This window comes from Danio rerio, chromosome 4 (genome assembly GCF_052040795.2).
Source record: "Danio rerio strain M-AB ecotype USA chromosome 4, GRCz13ab, whole genome shotgun sequence".
Lineage (NCBI taxonomy): Eukaryota > Metazoa > Chordata > Actinopteri > Cypriniformes > Danionidae > Danio > Danio rerio.
Genome location: NC_141024.2, coordinates 27,182,052 through 27,198,916, shown reverse-complemented (window position 1 = coordinate 27,198,916; position 16,865 = coordinate 27,182,052). Strand labels below are relative to the sequence as shown.

The 16,865-nt window shown below is 39.3% G+C and overlaps 1 protein-coding gene across 23 annotated transcripts in view; it reads right to left on the bottom strand.

Annotated features, from left to right (window-relative positions):
- iqsec3a (IQ motif and Sec7 domain ArfGEF 3a) overlaps positions 1–16,865 on the bottom strand; it is a 259,936-nt gene that overhangs the window by 59,737 nt on the left and 183,334 nt on the right. For all 23 annotated transcript variants that reach the window (XR_015483220.2, XR_015483215.2, XR_015483214.2 and 20 more), the window contains 2 exons: positions 5,544–5,669; positions 2,760–2,859 (listed from right to left, as the gene is read on the bottom strand). Coding sequence is in view for 6 of the 23 variants with exons in the window: in XM_087248285.2 (XP_087104411.2) it covers positions 2,760–2,859; positions 5,544–5,669 (226 nt within the window). In the remaining 17 variants the exon portion in view is untranslated. The remainder of the gene's footprint in view (positions 1–2,759; positions 2,860–5,543; positions 5,670–16,865) is intronic.

Sequence of the window (16,865 nt, the reverse complement as noted above, 5' to 3'; positions counted from 1 at the left end):
GAGTTTAGAGAATAAAACCTGCTTCTGACCAGGTTAGATTCACAGAGTAAGTTACCACAGTAACTGACTCTGAGTTAAAGTTAACTCTCTTTCAGAAACAGGCTTGACTTACCCTGATTTCTCGAGTTTAACAAACCTGCCATTTTGAAACGGAAAACCCAGAGTTTCTCTCATTTCAGGGTTAAAATACTCTGAGTTTTCAGTTAACCTTCTTTCTGAAACAGGCCCCAGATCAGCCCATATCATGGCTTGCTTCATGTTATGTATATTTCAAAGTCAGGAATGCATCTTTTTCATCTTGGATTTGTCTTTGATAATTTGATGTTTTGTATTGATCGTTTATGAATTGACTGATTGAATTGGCATAATACATTTACCTGACTAATAAATTATGTTTTGAATTATTCAAACCTCGTGTTATTATCACTGATAAATGTTGTTGTCCATAGCACTACAAGCCACTGTACAGGTTAGTAACGGACTAAAACATGTTAGACGGAGCAGCGTGGCACGCTATATAATGTTATTAGAGATCCGACTAACAAATTGGCATTATTTCAAGTATACTTGGACTGTAAAAGGCCAACTATTTAGAACAACAAAATATTGTTGAAACTACTTTAAATGTGGATATTTAGGCCTTCATCTACAAACTTATAATCCTGTGCGATTATTATTAAAATACTTTGTCTTGATTAAGTAGATAACAGATCTATGGGGACCACATAAAAATCTCCTATATTGATTAAGTAGGGTTTTGCCTTTTTAGGAGAGTGGTTAATCGCCTCTGTTTAATGACCAAGACTGACAAGCTTGTATTAAGAGATTTTATACCCGGCCGGTGCAAGACTCGGGATGCTATAGGAATCTGTGTAAATGAGAATAAGGTATAATAACAAATCAAAAGAATATTCAATCATAATCTAAATTAATGTGAACGGAAACAAAATAACCTTCTCAATGTTTTATAATTGGAGTCAGATAAAAAGAGGATAAATATATTAATATTCTAAACCACCTCATACTAAAATTGGAGTCAGATATGAGCTAAGTTTAATATAAATCAACATTGTGCACTGGAAAGACCGAACATGCAGTGAACCTTCATCCACCATTGGATACCGCCATTGGACCAACTGGCTGGACCCTACAATGCTTATTATAATGAATTAATGCTTAATAAATGGTTCATAGTGTGTAGTTATTATAAAGTGTTACCCATCTACTGCAATACAACTAAAGTACTACTACAGTAAAAAATGCCAAATCGCTATTGCAATACAACTGCAGTACAACTACTACTTTTCCTGCTTGGTGGACAATGGTTTCCAAATGAGGTTTAAGCACTTCAGTTGTATTGCTGAAGTACTACCACAATATAGTTTTACACTTTTAAGAAGTATAACAAAATACAGAAATACATCTACAATGTTACAATACATAATAAACCTAAAGTGCACTTTAAATACTTATGTACCTAAGTGCAACAAATTATATAACATATCACTATATTGCCCCTCTCAGTTTATTTAATGTTACTTCAGTTACACTGCAGATTTTACTTCTATTGAACTTTAATATATTGTTGTTGAGCTGTGCTTATACCTTATTATACTGCTACTTTGCAGTTGCATTGAACTTTGCAAAGTTAACATAGGCTACTACTGTTGTACTGTTAATTTTAGTGCAGTTATTTTTTTTTTGCTACTCGTTTTTGCAAATAAACTCTTAAAATTCTAATAAAAAATTACTTAAATACAAAAAACATCTCTGAAAAAAGGACAAATATTCTTGAAGATGTTGAACAAACCCATTGGAACAGTGCAGTGCAGTACAGTTCTTACAACACCATTGGCATATTAGACTGTAGTGCTGACTTGTCTCCAACAGAGAAAGTGTGGTGCGTTTTGAAGCCATAAAGCAACAACACCCCAAACTGGAGCTCACATTAAGACTTGTTTGCAAGAAGACTAGGACAAAATTACATCTGAAACATTTCATCACTCATTTTCTTCAGCCCCTAAACTTCTTTTAAGTGTTGTAAAAAGGAATGGCAGCATTTCATAATGATAAATGTTTTACTGTTCCAACTTTTTCTAATATGTGTTGCAGGAACCACAATTGAAATACATGTTTATTGCTGGATTTGCTTTCCATTTGCTTTTCAGTTGCATATTTCTAAATGTTTCATGGTTCAGCCATATTTGTTAGGCAACCCATCAAGTTTATTTTAGTCCAGATCTCGGCAGTCTAGGTTTTATTAATCTGTATATAATCTGTGGTTAAGAAAGTAATTTTTAAAGCCATGATTCAGCAGTCTAGATTAAGGCCTACTCCTGATTTAAATTAAACTTCAGAAAAATCGTCCCTTCAGATTAAAAGGCACCCAGTGTTTATTAAGACTGTATAGGGCACAAGTAAATGTAGGATGAGGCAAGTTTTTTCTAATAAGCTTTTATAGTAAATATCTGGGAATGTTATGGTCACCAGCGATCTGGCTTTTTCAGTGGCAAACACTGACAGATTACAATGACATATCCCATCATGCACCACCTACACAGTAGTCCCAGATCATAGGTGCTCATAGTGACCTGTGTTCAATTTGTGGCTCTAGGTCCTTTGCTGATCATTCCCCTTTTTCTGCTTCCTACAATTCTCTGACAGTATTCTCCACTGTTCTATACATTACAAATATTCTATCCATTTTGGAGGATAGAAAAACTCAAAAATAATTCTATAAAAAAACTGTTGGAACTTACATTCGTTCTCAAACAGGTGGAACTGCATGCCCAGCAGTCCCATGGTCTTGCAGAAGGTGTATGCAGCTGAACTCTTTTTTTTTGGACACAATTTCAAAATCTGTAAAGAAAAAAACACAGATATGATAATTGAGTTTATTGGGTGCATTTACACTGAGAATTGTAATCCAGTTAAAAATCAGTCCAAAGGAAAATCTAATTATTAGCCCTCTTATATAATTCTTATAGATTTCATTTCTTCTGGAGAAAGTCTTATTTGTTTGCTTTCAGTTGGAATAAAATCAGTTGTTAATTTTTTAGCATTTTTTTTTCTGATTGTCTACAGAACAAACCACTGTGATTTGCAAAATTTTACCAAACTAGCCTAGTAAACCTAATTATCCTAGTTAAGCCTTTTAATTGCACTTTACGCTGAATAGTATCTAGAAAAAAATATCCAGTAAATTTTATGCACTGTCAAATTAAACAGTAATGTGTGTGTGTGTGTGTGTGTGTATAGTTGAAGTCAGACTGACCTGAATTATTAGCTCCACTGTTTATGTTTTCCGCAATGTCTGTTTGAAAGAGCGAAGATTTTTTCAGCGCATTTCTAAACATAATAGTTCTACTAATGCTGAGTTCAGACTGCATGATTTTCAAAGTAGTATCACAGATGTTTTCACACTGTACGACTATCAGGGCTAGCGTTTTGTCGCTGCTTTGTTAACACTGCAAGATGGATTGCCGACAGGGCTTTCACATTGCATGGCTTTACAATAGGAAGAATCACCGACAACTTTGTCCAAACTACAACCAAAAACACTTAGTATATCTTTTGTGATTAACTACATGAGAAAGAAGCCTTTAATATGTTAGAAAATGTTCATATTTGCTCACCTGTGTTTGAAGGGAATTAGCAATTTCTCCTCAACTTTCTTTTTTAACTGTCTGTATGAAACGTCAAACAGACTTGGGTGCTTCTGTCAAACCTCCTCTAGTTTTTCCTCTATTTCTTGGGTCCAAAAAAACTAAAAAAAGGAGCGCTTTTAACTTCTCCCCCAACCTCCCGCTGGCCAGCAGGTACACACACACACAAGTAAATGCTGCTCTTTCATTGGCTGTAGGCGATCACTGATGTTATTTTCAGTCAAAACTCATTTCACACAGCATGATTTAAATCGCCGACAGCTCCAGATATTTAGCACGCCAAATATCTCACAGGCACCGGCGACTCATCTGCGATTCTCTCAGATCATGTCTTTGATAGTTCATACTGTGTGATTGTCACTCACGTGCACAAGCACCGATTTGCCTGTGATTTTAGGCATTTGTCGGCGATTACTCAAAACCTGTCGGCGAGTCAAAATTGGGCTTAAATCATGCAGTCTGAACTAGGCATAACTCATCTCTAATAACTGATTTATTTTATCATTGCCATGATGACAGTAAATAATATTTTACTAGATATTTTTCAAGACACTTCTATACAGCTTAAAGTGACATTTAAAGGCTTAACTTAATTAGGTAGGTTAGGGTAATTGGGCAAGTTTTTGTGTAACGATGGTTTGTTCTGTAGACTATCGAAAATATATATAGCGCAAAGGGGCTAGTAATTTTGTCCTTAAAATGTTTTTTTTGTTTTTATTAAAAGCTGCTATTCTGCTATATTCTTGCCAAAATAAGACAAAAAAGGCTTTCTTCAGAAGAAAATATATGATCAGACATACTGTGAAAATGTCCTTGCTCTGCTAAACATCATTTAAAATAGAAATATTTTAAATATTTTATTAAAAAAAAAATATATAAAAAAAATTCAAAGGGAGGCTAATAATTCTGACTTAAACTCTCTCTCTCTCTCTCTCTCTCTCTCTCTCTCTCTCTCTCTCTCTCTCTCTCTCTATATATATATATATATATATATATATATATATATATATATATATATATATATATATATATATAAAATATATATAAAATATATATATATATTATATAGTTTATATAAATATATATATATAGATATATTATATATATATATATAAAGTTAGTTCTTTAAATGCCACTTAGTTTAACTTCTTTAAAGAGAGGGTGCTCGCTGCAGAGCCATTTGAGCAGAGCTGAGCTCCAGCGAGGGGGAGCATGAGCTCTCGCTCCTCCTCCTGTAAGCTGTTTTAATGCGTACACCAACACCACCCCTTACCCTACCCCCAGTGACATCACTCGTAGAAGAAGTGCAAAAAAGGTGGAGCTCAAGCTCCCCCTCGCTGGAGCTTAGCTCGCCCAAATGGCTGAAGCGAGCACCACTTGGTCTTTAAATGCCACTTAAAGCTGTATTGAAGTATCTTGAAAAATATCTAGTAAAATATTATATACTGTCATCATGGCAAAGATAAAATATATTTTTTTATAAATTAGTTGTTAACACTATTAGGTTTAGAAATTGTTGAAAAATATCTTCTCTCCGATAAACAGAAATTGGGGAAAAAATAAGCAGGGGGGCTAATAATTATGACTCCAACTGTATATATTAGCCCCCATTGAGTTTTTTTTTTCTTTTCTAATGCTGTGGTTAGCTGACACATTCTTAGGTGCGAAGTTTTCAGATAACTGCACAGCTAAAGTATGTCTTTACTCTGTAAAATTACACCCGAGGTACAATGGCTGCATCATATTTCTGGGTTTGCATTTTGATACCGTGTCATCTGTTTTTCCTCATTTACACTATCAATATTGAATAAAGGACAGGAAATAACAAAAGTCTAAAATAATAAATAACAAAAAATCTATAAAATTAAATGTGCCTACCACAAGTAGGTCATTGAAAAGGAAAACCTCTCTCTGGTGAGCCGCTTGCTTCTGGGCTTTGTTGATGTCAGTCACTTCAAACAGCCGACTACAGCACACCAGTCTTCTGTGAGGCACTGACAAAACCTGAGGGTCAACACATACATATAGTGAGAAGACTTTGATGACATATAATGAAAGTGACTTTGAACGTAGCATGGTCATTGGTGCCAGATGGGCTGGTCTGAGTATTTCAGAAACTGCTGATCTACTGGGAATTTCACAAACAACCATCGCTATGGTTTACAGAGAATGGTTAGAAAAATAGAAAATATCCAGTGAGCAGCAGTTCTGTGGGTGCAAATGCCTTGTAAACGTCAGAGGTCTGCCTTGAGGCAGATGGGCTACACAGCAGAAGACCACAACGGGTGCCACACCTGTCTGCTAAGAACAAGAAACTGAGGCTGCAATTTGCACAGGTTCACCAAAACTGAACAATAAAAGATTGGAAAAACGTTGCTGGTCTGAGGAGTCTCAATTTCTTTTCATTTTTGTGTTTGTGATCAATGTTTTATTGTCTTTAGATTATCAAAATAACAAACATTCAAACAAACAAACAAACAGGAAAGTGGGGCAACATCAACATTGTTTTTAATCTTAAAGAAGAGGGGAAAAACACAACTTTAAATGGGCTTTCCTTTATATAGTCTAACATGTTGGAAGAAAAAGGTTTTGCCTTATTAGGGTTTGCCTTATTAATTTGTGCTATTGTATCTTCACAAGTCACTATTTTAATGAGGCTATGAATCCAAAATGTAAAACCATCAAATAACATTCTTTTCTTTAGTGTGCTTATACAAGAATTAAAATTATGACTGAGAAGACATAAACCAGAATTAGACACATATTCAAATTGTGGTTAAAAAAAAAAAAAAAAAAAAAAAAACTGAATGTACTTGAGACCACAGTTCGACAACAATTGGACATTCCAAAACATATGGAGAAAAGTACCTGAAGATATGACAACTGTAGTTTGACTGCCATTTCATTTTAAACTGCATATTAGGAGTTATGTTTGATCTTTGTATGACTTTGAAATCTCTAAGACAATGAGCTATGTTTTTAGAAGTTAAAGAGCCCATATTATGGGTTTTTGAAAATGAATAAGTGAAGTGAAATATCCAGCTAAGGCTTAAATCTGTAAGTGTACAGTGTTTAAAACTGTTCATCTATAAAAGAGTTGACTCATAGTGCTTCAAACGAGTCGTCTTGATAACGAGTCATTAGGTGTTTCGCAATGACGTATCCACGAAACACAAGTAGTTGCGCTTACAAACCCAGGAGATTTGAAACCTGCGGCCCCCCCCCACTAACACAGAAAAAAAGCCACACACACACACACATACACACGCACAGACACACATACACACACGCGCCGATCTAATGTGAAGTCAATCTGTGCAGATGGATATTATTGAGCCTCTACTAGGGGTGTAACGATATTAAAACCGAACCGAAATATCGCGATACACCAACCACGATACGTATCGCGAAACTCTCGTGGTGTACCGCGGTACTCTCACGCCCCCTGCTGCCCATTGTTAAGGTTGACGTCACTTGTCTCTAACTAATTGAACCAATTTAAATGTATCTTTATTCTAATATTTGATTAAATTGTTTTAGTATCGATGAGAATTTGCTCTAATTATTATATTCTAAAGTTAGTATTTTAGTGCATGTTATGTCATGTGACTTGAGTAAGCATCACACTCCTTACTACCGGACGCAGGATGGCTGCTTCACATAGTACTGAGATTGCAGATCCCCCAGACACATTTAAGTCATCTGTGTGGAAAAATTTTGGTTTTCCAGTTGAGTACAGGAATAGAATTTGTTTTGTAGACAAAGCGCACGCCTGTCTGTCTCAACTGTTTCACGAAACTTACTTGTAAGGAAAAACATTTAAAAAGTGGGGTAATTTCACAATGTGAGGGTGTAAGCAACAGAACTGCCAACAAAAGTGATTTAATGTACAAAAGTAAAACCAGAATAATGCCCAAATATACAAAAAAAGAGAAATATTTACACTAATAAAAATAATATAATAAAGTAACAAATTCAAACAAAAGTATCAAACAAAAATTTGTTAAACTCGAGCAAGGGGGTGATAGTGAAGACAAACAAAAGAAATAAATATAATATAAATATAAATATAAATATAAATATAAATATAATAAAACAACTCATGAATAACCCCTTATTCTGACTGAACTTAGACTGAACTTAAGGAGATGCAGCTATATTGTCGGGAAGGAGCGGAGCTAAAAAATAATATACAAATCAATTGAAATAAAAATGTACAAACCTCACAAAATTTCTTAAAGTGGGCAAAAGTAATGCAAAATAATTTTACCCAAACGAAAGTTAAGCAAAAACAACGAAAATCATAATCATGTCAGAAAAATACACGAAAAACGAGATCAAAGGAAAAAGCGCTCTCTCTCCCGCTCTTCCTGACATGCTTTTTGCATTCCCGCGCTGTTTCGCCAAATGATGATAGATCGCTCTCCTGACCAATCAGCTGTCAAAAAGGCGGACCTACAGAAATGACAGGCATCAGCTGTCGTGAAGGCGCACCTTCAGTAAATAAATGACCGGCATAGAGGGAGCGGGAGAGAGAGAGAGAGAGATCGGGAGGCAAACATATAGCCGGCTACAACCCTAACATTAGTTTCAGACAGAACCGCAATGTATTTTACTAGTGAATATGTCATGAAAAAACACTTTACAAACACAGTATATGTATATTTTTCATTAATTTAAACGGAAACCTATCTAATCTAAATGAAACCATATAATTAAAAATGAGCGTCTGTGTCTGCACAGAGATCAAGCCTCTCATCGGAGAATGTGGATATTATGGTGTTTTTGAAGAAGATCTTTCACTATTCTACACTGCAGTTATTTATTTAATTTTAGTTTACTTAGTTAAGATGGCTGCACTAAAGAGAATAGTTTTTTTTTCTGACTAGTCTATATTGGAGGTATTTATTTAATTCTAGTTGTTTACTCGGGTATCCTGACTGTACTAAAAATGCGATGACAAAGTTAATAAAGAAAAAGGTAAGATGTTCTTGTGGCTCCAAAACCCTGAACCGAACCGAACCGTGCCTTTTGTGTATCTTTACACGCCTAGTCTCTACCCAAAAGATGAAACCTGAGCATTATAGCCCAGCCTTGAGCAGTTTGAGTCACCGGTCGTTAAAGGTGTCTATATATATGCCTGAAGATATATCAGGCTATTAGCTCTGATGTGAACATCGTGCGGCAGGGCCGTGAGAGTTAGGACGGGATGGGTCAATCCGCCGTTCCGATTCAAGTTCAATGTGCAAATGCTGTTGGCAGTTGTCATGTGTGAGAGTTTAGCATTTGGACAGTAGTGTGTATGCTTGTTAGTTGAACACAGGTCTGGGGGTGTGTTCAGGCGGAGTGTCGCACCGTGCGAGGCTGATGGCTGCTGGGTTGTCTGCTTACAGTGCAAGTACAGTGTCCTTCACAGTCCGGTTATTCAACGTGAAGCCCTTTGAGGCCTGGGGCAGCAAGCGTTGGGGTTGCTAGCTGGTTTGAAGGCTGCAGGGTAGCGACCTTGACCCCGTCTATGTTGTTGAGTTTGGGTTCTCGCGGGTTCCAGCAGTTTCCCGCGACCTCGGTGACCTGACAGTCTGTTGGGGTTGACCTGACAGCTGTGAGAGAGTTCTCGCACTTGGGCCCAGATTTTAAAGGGGTTCAAAGTTCAAAAGAGGTTCACATTTATCCAGCGGATCTTTACCATTCATCAGCAGGTATGTGCCCATTGGCGACGGGTACACGGGGTGCACTGCAGTCATGGGGACAGTAGTTACTTGAATGGCAGCGATGAGTTGAACCTCACTTTTGCTGTATGATTTGCACCATCAGCCTGCCTGGTTGGCATTTAAGTGTTCGTTTTAGTCTCTGAGCTCTTGCTTTGAGTTACTCAAACAGGAAAGATGACATTATTGTGAGGTCTGCTCCCATGCTGACGCGTGTTTTTCATCTTTCTTTCCTCTCCACGGTTACAGCCAAGTAGCGCGTTGTTGCCACGCCATTTTGGTCAGGTTCCCCAAGAGTTGAAGTGCAGGGGCCTGAGCAGTTGTTTGTACGCAGGTGTGGCTGGTTGGTGGGCTGTGGCTCAGGAGGTAAACAGACAACCAGACCAGTGTTTTCTGGTACCTGAGGTTGCAAGCATGGTGGCACTGGCTGCTTTTTGGGGGAAGCGTGATGCTGCAGTTAGATACACAGTCTTTAGTTTGTGTTGGACTCGCAGTACTCTGCGGGGATGGAGCAGAAAGCAGGTGTTCAGGGGGGTAAATGGTTTTGGACCCCCTCTAGTCATAAGGAGTCTGGTTTTCACCTTTGGCTTTCTCTGGCGTGTAACTAGCTGGATGCTGGTTGTTTGAGCTCCTAGCTACTGCTGGTTGGTCATTCCTTGGTTGCTGTTAGGCTCCTTTTGGGCTGCTTGTGGAGAGTGGCTTGTCCCAGTGTGTCTCTGAGCATCCTGTCTGGTGTGGGGACATGCGCCTTCCTGGCGGTGCTGTCCTCTGCTGGCGGAGAAAGGCTTTAACTCACTGTTTGGAAGTCTTGCGGCTGGAAAACAGTAGCGTGCCTTTTAAAGTCAGCTCCGGATGAGATTCTAAAACAGGGTAGCTCGTAGGTGTTTGAAAGTCTTTCAAAGCAGTCTTGGTTTTACACAGTTTTTATGAGCTAAACTCTGCCGCTGTTGGGTGGTCAGGGCGTGGGGGCAGGGCATTGCCCGAGTGCGGACTCACCACAGAAAGCAGGCTTTTGGGAGAGAGAGGGTCTGGAAGGTGAAATCCTCCTCCGTCCGTGGCTCATTTCCTGTCTCGAAGTAGGCTTGGTGTAGTTGACTGCAGTATGCTTGTGAGGTCTCTTGGCTGTTCTGAGACCCATGGCGACAATCAGTCCTTACTCTGACACGGGGTCAGGTAAAACACTCTAGTAAGAGCTTTTGCATCGGCTCGTAATCTGCTTTGATGGCATGGGGCTGTTGATTCAAGAAACTTCTTGCCTCACGGCTTGAAGTAATTCTTAGCAGATACAATTTGTCACAGAGAGTGGCACTTGGCCTTGTCTGTGTAAAAGTCAATTTCTTAGAAGTAGGAGTGCGTGTTGTCGCCTCCAGCAGGGTTTGGGGTGAAAGTTGGCATTTCCCTGGCCAGCTGGTTCAAAGTCTTTGGTTGACAGATGGTGTCTGTCGTGGGGGACCCCATTGGAGGGAGTCCTGGCCCTGTGTTGCTGATGGGCGTTGCTGGAATGCTGGCTGGCAGGGCGGTATGAGTTGGATTCACCCCCCTCTGCTGGTCTATCCAGTCTTGGCTTTTGGGGCTGACTGCGGCACTTCCCCTTTCAGATAGTCACATGGGTTGTAGGAATGTAAAAGTTCTGGGTGAACTCTGGTAAGTTCATGCTTAAAAGTCTCTTTGTTGGGTTCCGTGTTGGAATTTTGCTCGGGCCCTCAGCCGTTGACGTTAGAGGCTTTGACCCAAGCTTCACTGTCTTTAGTGCTGCTCTTTACTATAGTGTTTCAGCTTGTAGCTTTACACTCAGTTCATCTTTGGCTTTCTCCTCTCGTCGCTCCTTGTGTGCGTTGTCCGCTTGTAGCTCCATCGAGGCGCGATGTAGTCCATCCATTTGCTCCAGAAGTTCGGCGTCCTTTTCCCTCGTCGTCTTGCAGGCATCCTGGGCTCGATGCTCCAGCTGGTTGAGACCCTTTCCTATGGATCTGGCCTGTGCAAGGGTGAGGTGTGTCAGGGCCCTGGAGAGTTGAGTCTGGGCTTGGCTGTCATGGCTCCGGGCTAGGTCGTTCGCCCTCAGCGGATTAACGCAGATGTCCAGCTGTTCTCTGCTTGGCCGCTGCGGCTCCATGGCGTCGTTGGGCAGGAGGTTGTGGGTTAAGCACTTAACCAGGCCTTCAGTTGGTCCCAGTGAGCAGCGGGCTGGACGCGCTTGACAAGCTGGTCTGTTGGGTGAGACAGAAATCCCAAGGGAGAGAGAGACCCACATGGCCAAATCGAGTGAATGTTAGCATTGTGCTATATTATTAGTCTGACGGGGATGTCAGCTATGGGGTATGTGCCAGCTAGACGTTGGTCCTTCTAAAGATCCACTGGGGGCCGGACAATTCGGATGTCGAATTTGGGTGGCTAGATAACAGTTGATATCTACGTACTGGCCTCAATACTTTTAGTCATGCGCCAGGCTGTGCAAATTATCAATCAATTATTTAAATCACCCAGGTAGTTCTCAATAGCGTGGTCTTTGAGCAGGTCAAAGTAAATAAAAATAATTAAGTAAATAAAAATAACAGTAACTCAAAAACAAAATTAAATAAATAATACTAACGATAAGTTAGACAAAAAGGCACCTCGCTCGGATGAACGAGTGTAAAGGGGAAAGAAAAATGAAAGAAAATACTAATATGGATATCAGTAAATATGAATAAAAATAAAACTGAAAGACAGACAAGGATGAGAAACGTGGCGGGGAGAGAGAGAGAGAGAGAGAGAATAGCAAAACCTATGGGCATGTCTAAAACGTTCTTTTTATAGTCCTGTAGTGGGCTAAGTTTAGACTAGGTTCTACATGCTATTTATGCTTGGTGGTGAGTGAAAGGCATTCAGATGAAGACCGCAAGAGCGTGCTATCTGGCTAGACTTTCCCCAACTCCTACTGCAGTCGCTATCAGATCACTTGCCTATAATGTAACTCGGTTGTGAACTCACACAGTGTAGGCTTTTGGCACAATACGTAGCACTCAAAGAAGTCACTGACCGCCTGGCACAATTCAAAATTGGGTTTTGCCTGATGATTCCGGTGCGCTCTAGGCCTGTAGAATGAGGTGGCCAATCTCACTCAGGCGGGCACGTGTGTGGAATCATGACAGGGTAATTAACCAAGATTGACAGTATGCCAGTGGGCACGGACAGTGCCTCTTGGAGTACGATTGCTGATGCCACTGTGATCCACCCAAGCCAGAGTGACAAAACGCCAAGGTATCTAACGCATCCTTCAGCAGGGGTCAGTTATGTCAGACAGATGAACCCAATCTTTTGATCTGCAACCTGAATAACCTGTACGCTTAACCACACAAGCACAGAGGACTCGGGTCCGGATACGGGCAGTACTATGGATCTACTATTCTGGGCGAGCCAGTTGGAGTAGGAATATTAGTATGCTGTAGTATCTGATGGATAGAGAAGGTTATCACCCTGTGATGGAGGGAGGCTAAAGGAAAATTAAATCGGCATAAAATAATCTAAAAGAATAATCATAATAATCGCCTTTAGTTAAAAGCAGTACAGGACGGCTTAGAAAAAGTAGAAAGAGTGCCTTAGTATTCAGGGGCATCTACAAACGTTATTGGGTTAGCCCAACATGTTTTGATCAGATGTGGGATCTATAGATTGATAGCTCTGAATTTAGCTTCAGACTAATACTTGCCCTTATATAGTAATACTTTCCCTATAACCTAAGAGGTAAGGGAATAAATAAGGCATGAGGAAAAGATGGAGTAAAAAAAAAATCAAAAGGGAAGAAAAATTATGCCTATTAATGATAATAATAGAGAGATTAAAGGCTATTCCCCAAATAGCAAAACCAACAAATTTAAATTAAACATGACATAAGTTTAGAATAGATTATTGGGAACTTGAATAAAAATCAAGTAATAACAAAATAAACTGGACAACGGTATTAAAATGAAAAAGACAGAAGGCAGAAAATTAATTAAAAAAAATTGAAAGTAACAAAATAATTCATAATACCAAAAGAAATAAAAACAGACCAATAATCTATACTTAGGTAACTAAACTATTGTTTGGATAAAATGATAACAGGGAAAATAAAATGCTTAATCGAAATTAAAACAAATTAACTCCAAACTGTTTGACCATTTCAGACCACTAGAGACACAATGGTGGGCGGAACTGATGTGAGAAGAGCAGAAGGAGACAGGGGGAGATGTTTCCAAGTCGCACTTCACATTCGGTTAGCCTTGTGCTAAAGTTTGTTAATGTTACAAAGTGTGAAGGGTTAGTTTGCTTAAGCTTTAGCTGGCGTTAGCCACTACCAAGAGGTTAAGAGTTACGCTTCACATCTGATTAGCCTTGTGCTAACAGTTTGGTAATATTAAGACGCGAAGGGTTAGTTTACTTAAGGCTAGTCGTTAGAAGCTAGCGAGTTGTTTTGCCCTGTGATGTAAACCGCGTCACCAACTCTGCCTCCTGAAAGGCGGATCTTATGCTTTGGGGTGGTGACTACGTCATTCACGCATGCGTGCGCGCGCACAAGTTACGTGGACGAGGAGTCAATGAGCGCTCGAAGAGCCGATTTATGAATGGAAGGAGCTCTCATTCATAACTTGGTATGCGGCTGACTTCACAAAGGCAAAGCATGAACCACTAAGATCCGCATAAACGGTCATTATATCATGTTGCCGTAACATTGATAATAATATTCGACCATTACAATTAGACAAACAAACATAAAATGCGAGACGTCTCTCGAGGCGGTGCACGTTTGTACACAGATTTGGTCCGGACGAACATAACTGAAATATGGGAATTCACATCCATATCAGATTTTGGTACCATTTAAAAACACGCTTATGATTCTGAGAATTCCTTTCGTCAGAAAGCGGTTAATAGGCAAGCTTGCAGCTCCCAAATACATTAATTTAGAACCGTCCAGCAGTTCTGAAATTAATTTCGCACGGCGGCGAAGCAAAGAGGTTAAACGTTTGGCAGCTAATCTAACAGTTTGAAACCACAGGAGAAATAGTCTAGAGGTTTTCTAGCTATAAGAAGGCCTTTTAAACGGACAGGTTTGGGGTTTCCAAACTGTCTTACAAGAGCTGAGGGAGATGTATTTTCCTCTGACAGGCACACTAATATATTTAAATGATTTGCGGAACGTGCGTCTCAGCAAAATCGATTTAAAATATTATGAACTGCAGTTTAACTTGTTACACTCAACACGGGCAGCTCTCTGCTGTGTTTATTGAACAGAAGGGCTAGAGGAGGCTTTTCGTCCTCCCAGCTTTGAAGAAAACAAATTCGCTTCTCGCTGTCCTTTTTTTTCTTCTATAGCGCGCTCCATAAATCACAATAAATTGGAAAGTTTGTTTCACAGAAAATGTTTGGAAAAACTGCCTGCATTCGCTCCACCAATATGTAACAAAAATTAGCTCATTTTATGAATATTAATAATCAACAATAACGGTTTATTCTTAATTATTAATATTCCGGCTTAAGCTTTAGTCAGTTTGGTCAAACAAACATATGATTGTATATGATCATGCTCGCGCGACCGAGCGGACTCCCAGATTATGAATATTAATTATCAACAATAACGAATTATTATTAATCATTAATATTCCAGATCAATTTATTGTTAATTTGACCAAACAAACACAAGCCGAGCCGCCGCTCTTCCGAGCGGACACGGCAATGATCGATTCATTTAGAAAAAGGGAATTTAATTGCTACTTCTTGCGAAGTAGATTAATCATTCAAAAGTTTTAAACAACTTATAATAGCTAGGCAGGGGAATCTGTATTTCAGTGACATTTTCTCGTGAGGCAAACAATACAATTCATTTGATTATAATGGAATTTATTGACTAGTCAGACGGATAACGAACAAACGCACAAACATACATTAAACACAGAACAAAAAGGTAGACCACGTGGAGATATCGGGTGTATAGAATGCGTAACAACAAAGAGAAATAGTAAAGCGAGGAAATAGACATTTCAGGTAAAAGAGTGACAAAACTTTCAGTTCCACACGCACCATTATGGACCACCAAGATTATGAAAACAAAAACACCTTTTTTGATAAAAGGGGCACAGCTTAATCGCATAACTAAAATCGCCTCGACTTTCATGTCTGGAGGTCTCTCTTATGCGTCTCTCTTCCGTCGTGATGAAAACTCTTTTTGATGTCCTACTTGATGCGTGGAGTTTGTAATGCAGTTCGGACGAACACGATCACAAACTTTAAACTGAGTTTACTTTGCCGGAAAATAAAGAAAAAACATGGCGGGAAAAAGTCCATGCGGCTAAGACAAGCCGCGTGGCCCGAAGGCCACCTTTTGTGAGTTCTTTGTTCGGACGATCTCTTTCTGCACAGATGTTTGGGCAGAAGTCTGGTTATACCTGCGGGTCACGTGACAACCCGTTCAGCATTCTGACCAATGGTTTCAGCGGAAAGTTTTGGCGCAAATCCTTCCTTTGTCTCGAGGCTGCTCGTATGCAAATTTGAGTGTCCGCCAAAAGCATGCGGACAGGCATTTAATACAGGGATTTAAAGAATAAAGCAATGCGAGTTATGGTCTTGCTCTATGCATCATGTGTTGTAAAATGTCAGCAGAAACCCATCGGTACCAAACATGGGGGGTTTGAAAGTACATTAACATAATTTTTCATATCCTTACAATATGTATGCTTTACAAAGGCCTAAAGGGAACATGCATACAGGTTATAAGAGAGGTTACACAGGTAAGAAAAGTCAGAAATGAGATACAAAGTTTACAAAACATAACTTTAGTCTTGTACTGGTTCAGGATTTGATGAGTTAATTTTCTTTCTGTCGGAACAGCCTCGTGGTTGTGTGTGTGTGTATTTGGGCAGTAATGTCTTTGAAGTGACAGACTTAGTAATCCAGGGAACTGAAGAGATAAGTCTAGCGGGGGTACCCAGACTTTGTGGAGCCAGGAGTCGTAAAACCGTCCTGTCAAATGGACCCAGATCGTGATAAAATCATTAAGTAATTTTATCTGTGGACTGTACGCTACAAGCAACTGCCTCAAATTGGTCAACTGCTGAATGAGTTTATGAAGTAATGTGCTATACATGCTTAGAAGTATACTTATAACGATAACTTATTTTAGTTAATTAGAAAAGTTCGGTTTAACTCTAATGTCTTATATTTCACAACAGCACACATACATGTAAATCTGGAACTACCAGAAAGATTCTGACTGCATCAGCAACAAAACAGCCGCTATCTTTAAATAGAGAAACATGCAGAATAACATCAGCAGTTCACTGTTCGTCTTTAACTCATACACTGGCTCTACTCTCCTCCACAACGGTGACACACAGAAGAAATTAGCTTCAGGTTTTACAGTAAAATACTGTTTTTTCCTTTATTTAACGGTAAACTACTGGCAGCTGTGGTTGCCAGCAATCTACTGTTTTTTTAGTCTATTTCCGTAGTTTAAATTAACAGTATATTACTGGTA